General features: G+C 34.4%; 1 protein-coding gene across 1 annotated transcript; it reads left to right on the top strand.

The window, feature by feature from the left end:
* The first annotated feature begins 1,395 nt into the window (after window positions 1-1,395).
* LOC117009834 (40S ribosomal protein S5) lies at window positions 1,396-12,606 on the top strand. The gene is made up of 6 exons (XM_033084209.2): window positions 1,396-1,479; window positions 2,400-2,505; window positions 4,557-4,766; window positions 6,139-6,267; window positions 9,453-9,551; window positions 12,486-12,606. Exons 2-6 carry the CDS (start codon window positions 2,401-2,403, stop codon window positions 12,552-12,554), a joined length of 612 nt encoding a protein of 203 aa, XP_032940100.1. The 5' UTR covers window positions 1,396-1,479; window position 2,400; the 3' UTR covers window positions 12,555-12,606.
* The last annotated feature ends 7,612 nt before the right edge of the window (window positions 12,607-20,218 follow it).

The following is a 20,218-nucleotide window of genomic DNA, read 5'->3' on the forward strand; positions in this document are numbered from 1 at the left end:
AAATCCACTCAAAATTCCCAATTTCAGAAAATTCCTCCCTTGGAAAAATCCCCAAATTTCCTTCAAAAATCCCCCCTAAAAAAACCCAAAAATGTAAAAAAAAATTTCCCCAAATCCCCTTAAAATTCCCCCAAAATTCCTTTTAAATCCCATTAAAAACAACAAAAATAATTCCCTAAAACCCATCCTAAAATCCCCCCCAAAACTCCAAAAATTCCTCCTAAAAATCCTCCAAAATTAAAAACAAATCCCCTAAAATTCCAAAATATTTTCCCCAAATCCCATTTAAAAACACACAAAAAATCGCCAAAAATTCCTCCAAAATTAAAAATAAATCTCCTAAAATTCCCAAAATATTTTCCCCAAATCCCATTTAAAAACACCAAAAAAACCCCAAAATTCCCCCAAATTCCTGCCCAAAAATCTCTAAAAAAATCCCAATTTTTTCCCCCAAAAATCCCTTTAAAACTCAAAAGATTCCCCATAAAAACTATTGCTAAAAAATAAAAGTGGTGACAATTTTGGGGATTTTTTTGTCGATTTTTGGGGGATTTTAAATTTTTTTTTTTATTTTTTGGGGGAATATTTTTTTTATTTTTGGGGGGAACTTTTGGGAATTTTTAGGGATTTTGGGGATATTTTTCGGAGCAGTTCTTGGGATTTAAAAATAATTTTAGGGGGTGTTTGGGGTGGATTCTTTGGGGGATTCGGGGATTTATTGGGGAATGGTTTTATGGGATTTGGGGAGATTTTGGGGGATTTTTGGTTCATTTTTAGAGCATTTATTGGGATTTTTTTTTAAGATTTTGGGGATTTTTGGCTCAATTTTAGAGCATTTTTAGGAATTTTTTTTTTATTTTGATGGGGAATTTTTTTGAGATTTGAGGAGGGATTTGAGGATGAATTTTTTTTAAAATTTTAATGGGATTTTGGTTGCGAGGGGTTTAAAAATTGAGGAGTTTTGGGGTCCCCAAATTGTCCCCAAGCCGGTCCCGAAGAAATCTGCCTAGCAACAGTGACGTCACCGACACCACGAGTTGTGATTGGTCAGCGCTCCCCGCCCCGCTTAATGAGTGCCCTCCCCTTCTGCGTCCACGTGTGAGCGGCCATTTCCTCTCCGCGTGTCACCTCCACTCCTCTCTGTCACCTCTCTGTCCCCTCTTTGTCACCTCTTTGCCACCTCCGCGCGTGTTTTTACCCTTTTAAAGCTCCCATTTTCCTCCCACGCGTGTTTTCATCCGGCTATAAAGAACCGCGGCGGCCTTTGAGGTGAATGCCCGTAACAAACATGGCGGCCGCGTCCGTACAATCGCTACTGCGCATGCGCCACACCGCTAGTGAGGGCGGAAAACCGGAAGTTCGGCGCCGTACAGTAAAACAGCGCATGCGCCACCGGAAGTTAACCCCTGCCCGCTTTATAAAAGGCTGGGAAGCCCCGTAGCGTCCTTTTTGCCGGGTCGGAGAGCGAGGCGCCGCCATGTGAGCAGGGAGCGCGGAAAAAGCGGGGATTTTATGGGAAAAATGGGATTTGTGAGGGGAAAAATTGGATTTGTGAGGGAAAAATAAGGGTGGGGAAAATGGAGAGGTGGGAATTAGGGCGGTGAGGGCCGGGAACGGGGGAAAAAATGGGGATGAGAGGGGCGGAGAGGCGGAGCGGCCATGAGGGGGAAGGGGGGGGGGGTGAGGGAGGGATGTGTCAGTCCCGGCTTTTTTTTTTTTTTTTTTTTAAGATTTAAATTAAAATGTTGGGTTTGGATTTTTGGGTTTAGGGAGAGGGAAGATCGGAAAAGGGAGGGGTTTGGAAAAGAGGGTTCGGAGTGGGAAAAATGGGATTAATAGTGGGGAAAAGGGGATGTGGAGTGGGAAAAATAAGAGGAAAATAGTGGGAAAAAATTGGGAAAAGGGAATTAAGAGGAGGAAAAAGAGGAAAATATTTGGGAATAAGGTTACAGTGGTGAAATGGGGATGCAGAGAAAATAAAAAGGAAATTAGTGGGAGATAAACAATTTAGAGTGGGAAAAATGAGGATTTAATGGGGCTAAAGAGGGATGTGGGAAAAGGGGAAAAGAGAAGGAAAAAATAGGAATAAAATGGGGAAAAGTGGGGAGAAAAAATGGGAAAAGTGGTTCTAGAGTGGGAAAAATGGAAATAATAGTGGGAAAATGGGATGGAGAGTGGGGAAAAAAAGGAAAAAAGGGAGAAAAATGAGGGGGAAAGTGGGAAAAATGGGAATAACAGTGAGAAAAATGAGATCAAAAATGGGAAAAAGAAATCAAGAGTGGTAAAAAAATGGGGTAAAAAGGGAAATAGTGGGAAAAATGGGATTCAGAGGGGGAAAGCAGGATGTAACAGTTCCTTTTTCCCAATTTTTCCTAATTTTTCCCGATTTTTTTGCCCAGCATGACGGATTGGGAGACGGCCCCGGCCGTGACGGAGACTCCGGACATTAAATTGTTCGGGAAGTGGAGCACGGACGATGTGCAGATCAACGACATCTCCCTGCAGGTGGGAATCCTGGAATTCCCAAAATTCCAGAAGGAATTTGGGGCTGGAATTCCATGTGGGGATTCCTGGAATTGTGGCTGGATCTGGGGCTGGAATTCCCAGAATTTTGGGGGGTTTAGGGATGGAATTCCCGGAATTTTGGGGGGATCTGAGGCTGGAATTCTTGGAATTTTGGGGGATCCCAGGCTGGAATTCCCTGAATTTTGTGGGGGATTTGGGGCTGGAATTGCCAAAATTTTGGGGGATTTAGGGATGGAATTCCTAGATTTTTTTGGGGATTTAGGGATGGAATTCCTGGAATTTTGGGGGGGATCTGGGGCTGGAATTCCAGGTGGGAATCCAGGAATTGTGGGGGGTTTGGGGGTGGAATTCCCACAATTTTGGGGAGGATCTGGGGCTGGAATTCCCAAAATTCCAGAGGGATTTGGGGCTGGAATTGCCAAAATTTTGGAGGATTTAAGGATGGAATTCCCTGAATTTTGGGGGGATCTGAGGCTGGAGTTCCCAGAATTTTGGGGGATTTGGGGCTGGAATTCCTGAAATTTTGGGGGATTTGGGGCTGGAATTCCAAAAATTCCAGAGAATTTGGGGCTGGAATTGCCAGAATTTTGAGGGATTTAGGGCTGGAATTCCATGTGGGAATCCTGGAATTCTGGGGGAATCTGGGCCTGGAATTCCTGGAATTTTGAGGGATTTCGGGCTGGAATTGTCAAAATTCCAGAGAATCTGGGGCTGAAATTCCCGAAATTTCAGAGGGATCTGGGGCTGGAATTACCAAAATTCCAAAGAATCTGGGGCTGGAATTGCCAGAATTTTGGGGGTTTTAGGGATGGAGTTGCCAGAATTTTGGAGGGATTTGAGGATGGAATTCCCAGAATTTTGGGTGGATCTGGGGCTGAAATTCCAGGTGGGAATCCAGGAATTCTGAGGGGAGGGATCCAGAGCTTTTTGGAATTTTGGGTTGAAATTTTGGGATTTTTTTTTTTTGCTCAGACCCCAAATCTGATCCCAAAATCCCCAAATTTCCAGGATTACATCAGTGTAAAATAAAAGTAATTCCATGGGATCAAAAAACTTCAAATTTTTATGGGATTTTGGGTTGGAATTTTGGGATTTTTTTGGGGATTTTTGTGCCAGGATCCCAAATCTGATCCCAAAATCCCCAAATTTCCAGGATTACATCGCGGTGAAGGAGAAATTTCGTTACTGTAAAATAAAAATAATTCATTTATCTCTGGTCACTAAGGGTTGAAAATATTGGGATTTTTATGATATTTTGAGCTGAAATTTTGGGATTTTTTGGCTCAAGACCCCAAACCTGATCCCAACATTCCCAAAATCCTCAAATTTCCAGGATTACATCGCGGTGAAGGAGAAATTTCATCACTGTAAAGTAAAAATATTCCAAGCATTGCTGGTTGTTATGGGGTTGAAAGTATTGGAATTTTTTATGATATTTTGAGCTAAAATTTTGGGATTTTTTGGGCTCAAGACCCCAAACCTGATCCCAACATTCCCAAAATCCCCAAATTTCCAGGATTACATCGTGGTGAAGGAGAAATTTTGTCAGTGTAAAGGAAAAACAATTCATGAAAAATATTTTCATTTTTATGGGATTTTGAGCTAAAATTTTGGGATTTTTTTTGGGATTTTTGTGCCAGGATCCCAAATCTGATCCCAAAATTTCCAAATTTCCAGGATTACATCGCGGTGAAGGAGAAATTCCGTCAGTGTAAAATAAAAATAATTCATTTATTGCTGCTCATTGCAGGGTTGAAAATATTGGGATTTTTATGGGATTTGGGCCTGGAATATTGGGATTTTTTTGGCTCAAGACCCCAAATCCCATCCCAAAATTCCTGAAATTCCCAAATTTCCAGGATTACATCGCGGTGAAGGAGAAATACGCCAAGTACCCGCCCCGTTCCGCGGGGCGTTACGCGACACAAAAATTTCCATTTTTATGATATTTTGAGCTGGAATTTTGGGATTTTTTTGGGATTTTTGTGCTAAAAACCCTAAAACTGATCCCAAAATCCCCAAATTTCCAGGATTACATCGCGGTGAAGGAGAAATACGCCAAGTACCTTCCCCATTCCGCGGGGCGTTACGCGGCCAAGCGTTTCCGCAAGGCTCAGTGCCCCATCGTGGAGCGCCTGACCAACTCCATGATGATGCACGGGAGGAACAACGGGAAGAAGCTGATGACGGTCAGGATCGTCAAGCACGCCTTCGAGATCATCCACCTGCTCACCGGGGAGGTGAGGGTTTGGGGAGAAATCCAGAAATTTGGGGGAAAAACAAAAAAAAATGGGGTTTTTAGGGGGAAAAATGGAATTTTTAGGGGGGAAAATGCAGAAAAAATGGGTTTTTTAGGGGGAAAAATGGGATTTTTAGAGGAAAAATAGGGGGGAAAATGGAGTTTTTGGAGGGGGAAAAATGGGATTTTTAAGGATAAAAGAGAAAAAAACCGGGGTTTTTAGGTGGAAAAATGGGATTTTTAGGGGGGAAAATGCAGAAAAAAATGGGGTTTTTAGGGGGAAAATGAGATTTTTAGAGGGAAAATTATTGGGAAAATGGAGTTTTTGGATGGAAAAATGGGATTTTTAAGGGTAAAAACAGAAAAAAAAAATGGGGTTTTTAGGTGGAAAAATGGGATTTTTAGGGGGGAAAATGCAGAAAAAAATGGGGTTTTTAGAGGGAAAAATTATTAGGAAAATGGAGTTTTTGGAGGGGAAAAAATGGGATTTTTAAGGGTAAAACCAGAAAAAAAAATGGGGTTTTTAGGTGGAAAAATGGGGTTTTTAGGTGGAAAAATGGGGTTTTTAGAGGGGAAAATTACTGGGAAAATGGGATTTTTGGATGGAAAAATGGGATTTTTAGGGGTAAAAATCAGGAAAAAATGGGATTTTTAGAGGGGAAAATAGAGGAGAAAGTCTAGGAAGAATGGGATTTTTAGGGGTAAAAAGAGGGAAAAAATGTGATTTTTTAGAGGAAAAAATAAGGGGAAAATTGCTTGGAAAAATGGGATTTTTAGGGGGAAAAATAGGGAAAAAATGGGATTTTTTAGAGGGAAAGTAGGGGGGAAAATGGAGTTTTTGGAGGGAGAAAAACAGGATTTTTAGAGGGAAAAATTACTGGGAAAATGGGATTTTCTAGACAGAAAAATGGGATTTTTAGGGGTAAAAGCAGAAAAAAAAGGGGATTTTACTTGGAAAAAATGAGGTTTTTAGGGGACAAAAAGGGGATTTTTAGATGGGAAAAAGCCTTGGAAAAATAGATTTTTTTGGGGGAAAAAATAGGATTTTTAATGGGAAAAGTCCTTGAAATAATGGGTTTTTTAGGGGAAAAATGGGGTATATAGAGGGAAAAACAAGGAAAAAAATCCTTGCAAAAATGGGATTTTAAGGGGTATCCAGGAAAAAAATTTGGGGATTTTTTTTGGGATTCAAGAGGAATCCAAGTAAATTTCTAATTTTAAAAATGAATGTTTTTGCTGATTCAACAGCAAATTTTTGATCTCTGGGCGAATTTTTTTCAGGATTTTTTTGTGGAATCCTACCAGAATTTTTTTTTCATGGAATCCTGATGTGATTTTTTGATTTTTTTAAAACATTTTGTGTTTTTTTTCAGAATCCCCTGCAGGTTTTGGTGAACGCCATCATCAACTCGGGGCCCCGCGAGGATTCCACCCGGATCGGCCGCGCCGGCACCGTGCGGCGCCAGGCCGTGGATGTGTCACCCCTCAGGAGGGTCAACCAGGTCAGGAATTCCCAAAAAATTCATCAAAATCCCAAAATTTTGACATTTCTACATTTCCCAAAATCCCTAAAATTGAATTCCCAGAATTTCCAAAATAATTCGCGAAATTCGCAAAATTCGCGGTTTCTCACGTGCTCAAATTCTCAAAATAATTCTCAGAATAATTCCCAAAATAATTCCCAATATTTTCATCATTCCCACAATTCCAGAATTTCCACAATCCCAGAATTCCAGAATTCCCAAAATCCCAGAATTCCAAAATTCCCACAATTCAATTCCCAAAATTTGCAAAATTCGCGAAGTTCGCGATTCTCCATGTTCCCAAAATTCTCAAAATAATTCCCAAAGTTCCCCAAGTTGCCACATTTCCAGAATTCCCAGAATTCCAGAAGTCCTAAAATTCAATTCCCAAAATTCCCAGAATTTTTAAGATAATTCCCACAATTCCCACATTTCCAAAATTCATAAAATTCGTAAAATTCGCGATTTCCCGCATTTGCAAAATTCTCAAAATAATTCCCAAAAATCCCCAGAATTTTCCCCAGAATCCCCATAATCCCCAAAATTTTCTCAAAAATCCCCCAAATTTTCCCAAATTCCCCCAAATTCCTCCCAAAAACCTCCCAAATTTCCCAATTTTCACCCAAAATCTCCCAATTTTCACCAAAAATCCCCCAAATTCCCCCAAAATTTCCCCAAATTCCCATTTTCCCCCAAAATCCCCAAATTTTCTTCCTTTCCCTCCCAATTTTCACCTAAAATCTCCCAATTTTCACCCAAAATCTCTCAAATTTTCCCAAAATCCCCAAAATTTTCCCTAAAAATCCTCAAAATTTTCCCCAAAATTCCCCAAATTCTTAAAATGTTCCCAAAAATCCCCAAATCTCCCCAAAAATCCCCAAAATTTCCCCCAAAACCTCCCAATTTTCACCTAAATCCTCCAAAATCTCCCCCAAAATTCCCCCAAATTTCCCCACAATTCCCCATTTTTCCCCCCAAATTCCCATTTCCCCCCCAAAATCCCCAAAATTTCACCTAAAACCTCCCAAATTTTACCCAAAATCCCCAAATTTTCCCCCAAAATCCCCAATTTTTTCCCAAAATCCTCAAAATTTTCCCTAAAAATTCTCAGTTTTCCCAAAAATCCTCAAAAATTTTCCAAAAATTTTCCCAAAAATCCCCCCAAAAATCCCCAAATTTTCCCTAAAAATCCCCAAAGTATTCCCAAAAATCCCTAAGTTTTCCCAAAATTCCCATTTCCCTGCCCCAAATCCCCTAAATTTCCCCTAAAATCCTCAAAATTACACCAAAAATTCTGAATTTTCCCTAAAAATTCCCAAAATTTCACTCTAAAATCCCCAAAATTATCCCAAAAATTCTAAATTTTCCCAAAAACTCCTCACAATTTTCCCAAAAATCCCTGAAATTTTCAAAATCTCTCAAATTTTTCTCAAAATCCCCAAAATTTTCCCAAAAATCTCCCAAAATTCCCATTTCACCCCTCCAAAATCCCCATTCTTCCCCCAAAATTTGCATTTTTCTCTCCAAAATCCCCTAAAATTTCCAAAAATTCCCATTTTTCCCCCGAAAAATCCTCTAAAATTTCCCAACATCTGTATTTTCCCCCCAAAATTCCCATTTTTCCCCCCAAATTCCCCTAAATTTTCCCAAAATCCTCATTTTCCCCCAAAATTTCCGTTTTTTCCCCTAAAAATTTCCATTTTTTCCCTCCAAAATTCCCATTTTTCCCCCCAAATTCCCCCAAAATCTTCATTTTCCCCCCCAAAATTCCCATTTTTCCCCCCAAAATTCCCATTTTTCCCCCAAAATTTGCATTTTTCCCCCAAAAAATCCCCTAAAATTTCCGAAAATTCCCATTTTCCCCTCCAAAAATCTTCTAAAATTTCCCAAAATTCACATTTTTTCCCTCCAAAATTCCCATTTTTCCCCCCAAATTCCCCTAAATTTTCCAAAAATTCCCATTTTTCCCCCAAAATCCCCATTTTCCCCCCAAAAATTCCTGTTTTTCCCCCCAAAATCCTCATTTTTTCCCCCCCAAATTCCCATTTTTTCCCCCCCAAATTCCCATTTTTCCCCCCAAATTCCCCTAAATTTTCCCAAAGTCCTCATTTTCCCCTCCAAAATTCCCATTTTCCCCACAAAATTCCCATTTTTTCCTTCCAAAATCCCCATTTTCCCCCCCAAAATCCCCATTTTTCCCCCAAATTTGCATTTTTCCCCCCAAAAATCCCCTAAAATTTCCAAAATTTCCCATTTTTCCCCCCAAAAATCCTCTAAAATTTCCCAACATCTCTATTTTTCCCCCCAAAATTTCCCTTTTTCCCCCCAAAATTTCCCATTTCCCCCCCCCAAAATTTCCATTTTCCCCCCAAAATCCCCATTTTCCCCCCCAAAATTCCCATTTTCCCCCTAAAAATTTCCATTTTTTCCCTCCAAAATTCCCATTTTTCCCCCCAAATTCCCCTAAATTTTCCCAAAATCCTCATTTTTCCCCCCAAAATCCCCATTTTTCCCCCAAAATCCCCATTCCCCCCCCAAAATCCCCATTTTTCCCCCAAAATTTGCATTTTTCCCCAAAAAAAATCCTCTAAAATTTCCAAAAATTCGCATTTTTCCCCCCCAAAATCCTCTAAAATTTCCCAACATCCCTATTTTTCCCCCCAAAATCCTCATTTCCCCCCCAAAATTCCCATTTTCCCCCTAAAAATTTCCATTTTTTCCCTCCAAAATTCCCATTTTTCCCCCCAAATTCCCCTAAATTTTCCCAAAATCCTCATTTTCCCCAAAATTCCCATTTTTCCCCCCAAAATCCCATTTTTCCCCCAAAAATCCCCATTTTTTCCCTCCAAAATTCCCATTTTTCCCCCCAAAAATCCTCTAAAATTTCCCAACATCTCTATTTTTTCCCCCCAAAATCCCCATTTTTCCCCCAAAATTTGCATTTTTCCCCAAAAAAATCCTCTAAAATTTCAAAAAATTCCGATTTCCCCCCCCAAAAATCCTCTAAAATTTCCCAACATCTCTATTTTTCCCCCCAAAATTCCCATTTTTTCCCCCAAAATTCCCATTTTTTCCCCCAAAATTCCCATTTTCCCCCCAAAATTCCCATTTTGCACCCCAAAATTCCCATTTTTCCCCCCCAAAATTCCCATTTTTTCCCCCAGGCCATCTGGCTGCTGTGCACGGGCGCTCGTGAAGCCGCTTTCAGGAACATCAAAACCATCGCCGAGTGCTTGGCCGACGAGCTCATCAACGCTGCCAAGGTCAGAGCTGCCAAAATTCCCTCCCAAAATTCCCAAAATTCCCACCCACAATTCCCAAAAATAATTTTCCCTTTTATCCCCATTTTTTTCTGGTTTTTTTTTGCATTTTTTTCCTAATTTTTAAAGAATTTTTCCTGATTTTTTGAGAATTATTTTGGTTTTTTTAGATTTTTTTTCAGATTTTCAAAGAATTTTTCCTGATTTTTTTTTCATTTTTTTGCCATTTTTTTCCTCTCAAATTTCCCCCCAAAATTCCCAATTTTTAAAACCCAAAAATCTCAATTTTTCCCAATTTTCCTCCTCAAATTTTCGTAATTTTTTCCCAAAGTTCTCACTTTTACCCTCTCAAAATTCCCAAATTTTTCCATTTTTTCCCAGACTTCCCTTTGAAATTCCCATTTTCTCCCTCCATTTTCTTCCCCAAAACCCCAAATTTTCATCTTTTTCTCCAAATTTTCCCCTAAAATTCCCCAAAATCCCATCCACAATTCCCAAAAATAATTTTCCCTTTTATCCCCATTTTTTTTCTGATTTTTTTAGATTTTTTCTCTGATTTTTAAAGAACTTTTCCTGATTTTTTGAGAATTATTTCTGGTTTTTTTAGATTTTTTCTCTGATTTTTAAAGAATTTTTCCTGATTTTTTGAGAATTATTTCGGGTTTTTTAGATTTTTTTTCTGATTTTTTTAGAATTTTTTTCTGATTTTTTTTAGAATTTTTCCTGATATTTTTAGAATTTTTTTCTGGTTTTTTAGAGTATTTCCTGATTTTTTAGAAATTTTCCCTGATTTTTAAATAATTTTTCCTGATTTTTTGAGAATTATTTCTGTTTTTTTTAGATTTTTTTCTCTGATTTTTAAAGAATTTTTCCTGATTTTTTGAGAATTATTTGGGATTTTTTTAGATTTTTTTTCTGATTTTTAAAGAATTTTTCCTGATTTTTTTTAGAATTTTTCCTGATATTTTTAGAATTTTTTCTGTTTTTTTAGAGTATTTCCTGATTTTTAAAAAATTTTCCCTAATTTTTAAAGAATTTTTACTGATTTTTTGAGAATTATTTCTGGTTTTTTTATATTTTTTTTTCTGATTTTTAAAGAATTTTTCCTGATTTTTTGAGAATTATTTCGGGTTTTTTAGATTTTTTTTCTGATTTTTTTTAGAATTTTTCCTGATTTTTTTTGGATTTTTTGCTGATATTTTTAGAATTTTTTCTGGTTTTTTAGAGTATTTCCTGATTTTTTGAGAATTATTTAGGATTTTTTTAGATTTTTTTTCTGATTTTTGAAGAATTTTTCCTGATTTTTTTTTTTCATTTTTTGCCATTTTTTCCTCTCAAATTTCCCCCCAAAATTCCCAATTTTTTAAACCCAAAAATCTTAATTTTTCCCGATTTTCCTCCTCAAATTTTCTTAATTTTTTCCCAAATTCTCACTTTTACCCCCTTAAAATTCCCAAATTTTCCCATTTTTTCCCCAGATTCTCTCTGAAATTCTCATTTTTCCCCTCCATTTTGTTCCCCAAAAACCCAAATTTTCATATTTTTCTCCAAATTTTCCCCTAAAATTCCCCAAAATCCCATCCACAATTCCCAAAAATAATTTTCCCTTTTATCCCCATTTTTTTTCTGATTTTTTTAGATTTTTTCTCTGATTTTTAAAGAATTTTTCCTGATTTTTTGAGAATTATTTCTGGTTTTTTTAGATTTTTTTTCTGATTTTTAAAGAATTTTTTCTGATTTTTTTTTACATTTTTTTGCCATTTTTTCCTGTCAAAATTCCCAATTTTTTAAACCCAAAAGTCTCAACTTTTCCCAATTTTCCTCCTCAAATTTTCATAATTTTTTCCCCAAATTCTCACTTTTACCCCCTCAAAATTCCCAAATTTTCCCTTTTTTTCCCAGACTTCCCTCTGAAATTCCCATTTTCTTCCCCAAAAACCCAAATTTTCATATTTTTCTCCAAATTCTCCCCTAAAATTCCCCAAAATCCCACCCACAATTCCCAAAAATCCTTTTCCCCCTTTTCCCCCTTTTTTTCTGAATTTTTTTTAGAATTTTTTCTGAATTTTTTTAGATTTTTTCTGATTTTTTTTCATTTTTTTCCCATTTTTTGTTGCCATTGTTCCTCCTTTTTTTTTGCACTTTTTTTCTGACTTTTAAAAAAATTTTTTTCTAAATGGCTTTGCATTTTTTTCCAAATTTTTTTTCAATCTTTTTTATTTTTTAGGCATTTTTTTCTGATTTTTTTTGCATTTTTTCCAAATTATTTTGTTTTTTAAAAATTCTGCATTTGTTTCTAAATTTGTATTTTTTCTGGTTTTTTTTGTTTTTTTGTATTTTTTTTCTCATTTATTTTGCTATCTTTTGGTTCTTTGTTTTGGCTTTTTAAAAAGTTTTATTTGCATTTTTTCTGATTTTTTTTTGCATTTTTTCCTGATTGTTTTAGAATTTTTTCTGATTTTTAAAGTATTTTTCCTGATTTTTTAATTTTCTTTTGCTTTTGTTTTCCTCTTTTTCCCTCTGATTTCCCCCCAAAATTCCCAATTATTAAACCTTTTCTCAATTTTTTTTCCTTAAAATTCCCAAATTTTCCCCAAAATTCCCAATTTTTCCCCCAAATCCCCAATTTTAAAGTTTATTCTGAATTTTTTTCACTCAAAATTCCAAAATTTCTCCCAAAATTCCCCATTATTAATTTTTATTCCCAATTTTTTCCCCCAAAATCTCCAATTTTTCCCCCAAAGTCCCCAAATTTTCCCCTAAAATCCTCAAATTTCCCCCCAAAATTCCCAATTTTTGCCTGAAAATCCCCAAATTTCTCCTTAGAATTCCCAATTTTTCCCCTAAAATTCCCAAATTTTCTCTCAAAATTCCTGATTTTTCCTCTGCAATTCCCATTTTTTCTAATTTTCCCATTTTTTCCCCATTTTTTTCCAGGGCTCCTCCAACTCTTACGCCATCAAGAAGAAAGACGAGCTGGAGCGCGTGGCCAAATCCAACCGCTGAAAATTCCCCAAAATCCCCAAAGTTTCACAAATAAAATTGGATTTGGAACCTGTCTGGAGTGTGTCTGAAAATCCTCAAAATTCCCCAAATTCCCAAATTTTTTAATATTTTGAAATTCCTAAAAAATGCCCAAAATTCCCCAAAAATTAAAAAAATTGAAAATCCCCCAAATTCTCAAAAATTCCACAAGTTCCTAAAAATTCCTGAAATAAAAACAAAATTTCCAAAATTCCTAAAATATCAAAATTCCTAAATTCCTAAAAATTCCCAAACTTCCCACAAAATTTCCAAAATCTCAAAATTCTCAAAAATTCCTAAATTCTACAAATTCCCAAAAATTCTCAAAATGTCAAAAATTACCCAAATTCCCAAAAATCCCCAAAAATTCCCAAATTCTCAAAATTCCCCAAAATTCTCAAATTCCTAAAAATTCCCCAAATCCCAAAAACCTCAAAAATTAAAAAAATTTCCCAAAATTCTAAAAATACCCCAAAAATTTTGTGGGATTTTTTTTTTTAATTTCATGGGATTTTTAATAATTTGTGAGAAACTTTATAGGAATTTTTTGGGACTTTTATGGGATTTTTTTTTAATTTTATGGGAATTTTATGGGAATTTAATGGAAATTTCATGGAAATGTAATGGAAATTTTATGAAAATTTTATGGGATTTTTTTTTAATTTTATGGGAATTTTTTGGGATTTTTTTGGAAATTTTATGGGATTTCTTTTTTAATCTTACGGGAATTTTATGGGAATTTAAGGGAAATTTTATGGGAATTTAATGGAAATTTTATGAAAATTTTATGGGATTTTTTTTTAATTTTATGGGGATTTTTTGGGATTTTTTTGGAAATTTTATGGGTTTTCTTTTTTAATTTTATGGGAATTTTATGGAAATTCAATGGAAATTTCATGGAAATGTAATGGAAATTTTATGAAAATTTTATGGGATTTTTTTTTAATTTTATGGGGATTTTTTAGGGTTTTTTTGAAATTTTATGGGATTTCTTTTTTAATTTTATGGGAATTTTATGGGAATTTAATGGAAATTTCATGGAAATGTAATGGAAATTTTATGAAAATTTTATGGGATTTTTTTTAATTTTATGGGATTTTTTAGAGTTTTTTTGAAATTTTATGGGATTTCTTTTTTAATTTTATGGGAATTTTATGGGAATTTAATGGAAATTTCATGGAAATGTAATGGAAATTTTATGAAAATTTTATGGGATTTTTTTTTAATTTTATGAGGATTTTTTGGGATTTTTTTGGAAATTTTATGGGATTTCTTTTTTAATTTTATGGGAATTTTATGGGAATGTAAGGGAAATTTTATGGGAATTTAATGGAAGTTTTATAAAAATTTTATGGGATTTTTTTTTAATTTTATGGGGATTTTTTAGGGTTTTTTTGAAATTTTATGGGTTTTCTTTTTTAATTTTATGGGAATTTTATGGGAATTTATGGGAAATTTTATGGGAATTTAATGGAAGTTTTATAAAAATTTTATGGGATTTTTTTTAATTTGGAGGGAAATTTTATGGGAATTTTTTTTAAATTTTTTTTTAATTTTATGGGATTTTTTTTTAATTTCATGAAGTTTTTTATAATTTGTGAGAAACTTTATAGGAATTTTTTGGAAATTTTATGGGAAATTTTTTTTAATTTTATGGGAATTTTTTGGGATTTTTTTGGAAATTTTATGGGATTTCTTTTTTAATTTTATGGGAATTTTATGGGAATTTAAGGGAAATTTTATGAGAATCTAATGGAAGTTTTATGAAAATTTTATGGGATTTTTTTAAAATTTTATGGGAATTTTTTGGGATTTTTTTGGAAATTTTATGGGATTTCTTTTTTAATTTTATGGGAATTTTATGGGAATTTAATGGAAATTTCATGGAAATGTAATGGAAATTTTATGAAAATTTTGTGGGATTTTTTTTTAATTTTATGGGGTTTTTTTAGGGTTTTTTTGAAATTTTATGGGATTTCTTTTTTAATTTTATGGGAATTTTATGGGAATTTAAGAGAAATTTTATAGGAATTTAATAGAAGTTTTATGAAAATTTTATGGGATTTTTTTTTTAATTTGGAGGGAAATTTTATGGGAATTTTTTTGGATTTTTTTTTAAATTTTATGGGAATTTTTTTTAATTTTATAGGAATTTTTTCCACAATTTTATGGAAATTTTATCGTATTTTTTTTTTAATTTTATGGGAGTATAATGGAAATTTAATGAGAATTTTCCCAAAATTTTATGGGAATTTTCTTAAAATTTTGTGGACATTTTATGGGAATTTTGTGGAAATTTGATGGGAATTTTCCCAAAATTTTATAAAAATTTTATGGGAATTTTTTTGGAATTTTGGGAAAATTATATGGGAATATTCTTGAAATTTTATGGATTTTTTTTTAATTTGGGGGAAATTTAATGGGAATTCTGAACCTTTTTTAGTGAATTTTTTTTGGGAATTCTGAACATTCCAAACAATTTTTTCTGGGAATTTTTGGGGAGAAAATGGGAATTTTCTGGGATTTTATTTTTTAATTTTCTGGGATTTTTTTTGGAATTTTCTGGGATTTTGGGGAATTTTATTTGGGAATTTTCTGGGATTATTTTATTTTATTTGGGAATTTTCTGGGATTTTGTGGAATTTTATTTGGGGATTTTCTGGATTTTCTAAAAAATTTTCTGGGATATTTTTTGAGTTATCTGGGATTTTTTTTAAATTTAATTTGGGAATTTTCTGGGATTTTTTTGAATTTTATTTGGGATTTTTCTGGGATTTTCTTTGGGAGTTTTCTGGGATTTTTTTTAAGTTTCTGGGATTTTTGGGAATTTTAGTTGGAAATTTTCTGGGATTTTTAAAAATTTTATTTGGGAATTTTCTGGAATTTTTGGGGGGAATTTTTTTGGATTTTTGGGAATTCTAACTGGAAATTTTCTGGGATTTTTTTGAATTTTCTGGGATTTTTGGGAATATCTCACTGAGAATTTTCTGGGATTTTTATTTGGGAATTTTCTGGGATTTTTTTTTAATTTTATTTGGCAATTTTCAGGGAATTTTCTGGGATTTTTTTTAATTTTCTGGGATTTTGGGGAATTTTATTTCGGAATTTTCTGGGATTTTTGGGGAATTTTATTTGGGAATTTTCTGGGATTTTTGGGAATTTTATTTGGGGATTTTCTGATTTTTTTTGTAATTTTCTGGGATTTTTTTTGAATTTTCTGGTATTTTCTGGGTATTTTCTTTGGGAATTTTCTGGAATTTTGGGGAATTTTCTTGGATATTTATTTAATTTTATTTGGAAATTTTCTGGGGATTTTGGGGAATTTTCTGGGATTTTTTTTTAATTTTCTGGGATTTTTTTTGAATTTTCTTTGGGAATTCTGGGGGATTTTTGGGGAGTTTTTTTTTTTTAATTTGGGAATTTTCTGGGACTTTGGGGAATTTTATTTGGGAATTTTCTGGGAATTTTTGGACTTTTAACTGAGAATTTTCTGGGATTTTTATTTAATTTTCTGGATTTTTTTTTAAGATTTATTTGGGAATTTTCTGGGATTTTTTTTGGAATTTTAACAGGAAATTCCATGGATTTTTTTTTTATTTTCTTTCGGAATTCCTTGGAATTTTGGGAATTTTCTGGGATTTTTGGGAATTCTAACTGGGAATTTTCTGGGATTTTTTTTTTAATTTTCTGGGATATTTTTGATTTTTATTTTGGGGTTTTCTGGGATTTTTTTGGGGGAATTTTCTGGGATTTTCTTTGGGAATTTTCTGGGACTTTTTGGAATTCTAACTGGAAATTTTCTGGGATTTTTGTGAATTTTTTTGGGAATTCTGGGAGATTTTTTGGGAATTTTTTGAGATTTTTTGGGAATTCTAACTGGAAATTCCATTGAATTTTTTTGGGAATTCTCTGGGATTTTTATGAATTTTATTTAGTAATTCTGGGAGATATTTTGGGAATTTTTTGAGATTTTTTGGGAATGCTCACTGGGAATTTTCTGGGATTTTTATTGAATTTTATTTGGGAATTTTTTGGGGTTTTTGGGAATTTTCTTTGGAAATTATTTGGGACTTTTGGGAATTCTAACTGGGAATTTCATGGATTTTTTTTAAGTTTTCTGGGATTTTTAAAAAATTTTATTTAGGAATTTTCTGAAATTTTTGGGGGGAATTTTCTGGGATTTTTTTGGGGAATTTTCTGGGATTTTTGTGAATTTTATTTAGTAATTCTGGGAGATTTTTGGGAATTTTCTGGCATTTTTTGGGAATTCTAACTGGGAATTTTCTGGGATTTTTGGGAATTTTCTTTGGGAATTCTGGGGGATTTTTGGGAATTTTCTGGGATTTTTTTAAATTTTTTTTTTAATTTTTTGGGATTTTGGGGAATTCTCACTGGGAATTTAATGGATTTTTTTTTAAGTTTTCTGGGATTTTTGGGAATTTTATTTAGGATTTTTTGGGGTTTTTTTGAAATTTTTATTTTAATTTCCTGGGATTTTTGGGAATTCTCTCTGTGAATTCTGCAGGAATTTCCCTGTGTGAATCTTGGCAATTTTTCTATGGGAATTCCACTTTTTTTACCGGAAATTCCAGAAATTTTCTCTGTAAATCCCAGAATTTTCCTGCAGAAAATCCAGAATATTTCCACAGGAATTTTAGGACATTTCTGACAGGATTATTTTAATTTTTCTCATAAAAATTCCATGATTTTTCCCAGATTTTTTCCAGGAAAATCTGAGAATGCTGCTGGGATTTATTGGATGGCACCGTAGGAAAAACGGGAATTTTTTTGAGATTTGCAGGAATTTTTAAACCAAAATTTCCATTTTTTGGGGAATATTTCTGTGAGAATTCTGGGAATTTTTGCACAGGAATTCCAGGAATTTTTAGTGAGAATTCCATGATTTTTCTGCAATAATTCTGGGAATTTTTACTACAGGAACTCCAAGATTTTTGTGACATTTCTGACAAAATTTTTGGAATTTTTCCACGCGAACGCCGCGATTTTTCCGCAATAATTCTGGGAATTTTTACTACAGGAACTCCAGGATTTTGGTGACATTTCTAACAAATTTTTTGGGATTTTTTCCACAAGAATTCTGGGAATTTTTACTACAGGAACTCCAGGATTTTTGTGACAATTCTGACAAAATTTTTGGGATTTTTCCATGCGAATTCCACGATTTTTCCACGCGAGCGCCGCGACTTTTCTGCAATAATTCTGGGAATTTTTACTACAGGAACTCCAGGATTTTTGTGACATTTCTAACAAATTTTTTGGGATTTTTTCCACAAGAATTCTGGGAATTTTTACTACGGGAACTCTACGATTTTTGTGACATTTCTGACACAATATTTGGAATTTTTTCCGCGCGAACTCTGGGAATTTTTCCATTTGAACTCCGTGATTTTTCCACAATAATTCTGGGATTTTTTGGTACAGGAACTCGAGGATTTTGGTGACATTTCTGACAAAAATATTTGGCATTTTTTCCACGAGAATTCTGGGAATTTTTACTACAGGAACTCCAGGATTTTTGTGACATTTCTGACAAAATTTTTGGGATATTTCCGCGCAAACTCTGGGAATTTTTCCACGCGAACTCCGCGATTTTTCCGCAATAATTCTGGGAATTTTTACTACAGGAACTCCAGGATTTTGGTGACATTTCTAACAAATTTTTTGGGATTTTTTCCACAAGAATTCTGGGAATTTTTACTACAGGAACTCCAGGATTTTTGTGACAATTCTGACAAAATTTTTGGGATTTTTCCACGCGAATTCCGCGATTTTTCCACGTGAACGCCGCGATTTTTCCACAATAATTCTGGGAATTTTTACTACAGGAACTCTGGGAATTTTGTGACATTTGTGACAAATTTTTGGGATTTTTTCCACAAGAATTCTGGGAATTTTTACTACAGGAACTCCAGGATTTTTGTGACAATTCTGACAAAATTTTTGGGATTTTTCCATGCGAATTCCACGATTTTTCCACGCGAATGCAGCGATTTTTCCACAAGAATTCCGGGAATTTTTACTACAGGAATTCCAGGATTTTTGTGACATTTCTGACAAATTTTTTGGGATTTTTTTCTACAGTAATTCTGGGAATTTTGACTACAGGAACTCCAAGATTCTTGTGACATTTCTGACGCAAATTTTGAGAATTTTTCTACTCGAACTCCGCGATTTTTCCACAAGAATTCTGGGAATTTTTACTACAGGAACTCCAGGATTTTGGTGACATTTCTAACAAAGTTTTTGGGATTTTTTCCACAAGAATTCTGGGAGTTTTTACTACAAGAACTCCAGGATTTTTGTGACAGTTCTGACAAAATTTTGGGGATTTTTCCATGCGAATTCCGCGATTTTTCCACGCGAACGCCGCGATTTTTCCACAATAATTCTGGGAATTTTTACTAGAGGAACTCCAGGATTTTGGTGACATTTCTGACAAAATTTGGGGGATTTTTCCATGAGAATTCTGGGAATTTTTACTACAGGAACTCCAGGAATTTTTGTGACATTTCTGACAAAATTTTGAGAATTTTTCCACGCGAGCGCCGCGATTTTTCTGCAATAATTCTGGGAATTTTTACTACAGGAACTCCAGGATTGTTGTGACATTTCTGACAGGATTTTTGGGATTTTTCCATGAAAATTCTGGGAATTTTTACTACAGGAACTCCAGGATTTTTGGGACATTTCTGACAAAATTTTGGGAATTTTTCCATGCGAATTCCGCGATTTTTCCACGCGAACGCCGCGATTTTTCCACAATAATTCTGGGAATTTTTACTACAGGAACTCCAGGATTTTGTGACATTTCTGACAGAATTTTTGGGATTTTTTCCACAAGAATTCTGGGAATTTTTACTACAGGAACTCCAGGATTTTTGTGACATCTCTGACAAAATTTTTGGGATTTTTCCCGCGCGAACTCTGGGAATTTTTTCACGTGAACTCCGCGATTTTTCCACAAGAATTCTGGGAATTTTTACTACAGGAACTCCAGGATTTTTGTGACATTTCTGACAAATTTTTTGGGATTTTTTTCCACAAGAATTCTGGGAATTTTTACTACAGGAACTCCAAGATTTTTGTGACATTTCTGACAGAAATTTTGGAATTTTTCTACGCGAACTCTGGGAATTTTTCCACGCGAACTCCACGATTTTTCCACAAGAATTCTGGGAATTTTTACTACAGGAACTCAAGGATTTTTGTGACATTTCTGACAAAATATTTGGGATTTTTCCACAAGAACTTTGGGAATTTTTACTACAGGAATTCCAGGATTTTGGTGACATTTCTGACAAAATTTTTGGGATTTTTCCGCGCGAACTCTGGGAATTTTTCCACGCAAACTCTGCGATTTTTCCACAAGAACTCTGGGAATTTTTACTACAGGAACTCCAGGATTTTTGTGACATTTCTGACAAAATTTTGAGAATTTTTCCACGCGAGCGCCGCGATTTTTCTGCAATAATTCTGGGAATTTTTACTACAGGAACTCCAGGATTGTTGTGACATTTCTGACAGGATTTTTGGGATTTTTCCATGAAAATTCTGGGAATTTTTACTACAGGAACTCCAGGATTTTTGGGACATTTCTGACAAATATTTTTGGGATTTTTCCACAA

This window comes from Catharus ustulatus, chromosome 36 (genome assembly GCF_009819885.2).
Source record: "Catharus ustulatus isolate bCatUst1 chromosome 36, bCatUst1.pri.v2, whole genome shotgun sequence".
Lineage (NCBI taxonomy): Eukaryota > Metazoa > Chordata > Aves > Passeriformes > Turdidae > Catharus > Catharus ustulatus.

What these genes read in the sequence shown, in the direction of transcription:
- LOC117009834 (XM_033084209.2), top strand. Translation starts at nt 2,401, where the DNA reads ATGACGGATTGGGAGACGGCCCCGGCCGTGACGGAGACTCCGGACATT. An exon ending in TCAACGACATCTCCCTGCAG is followed by an intron (nt 2,506 to 4,556) that starts GTGGGAATCCTG and finishes CCAAATTTCCAG; the next exon opens with GATTACATCGCGGTGAAGGA. An exon ending in TCCACCTGCTCACCGGGGAG is followed by an intron (nt 4,767 to 6,138) that starts GTGAGGGTTTGG and finishes GTTTTTTTTCAG; the next exon opens with AATCCCCTGCAGGTTTTGGT.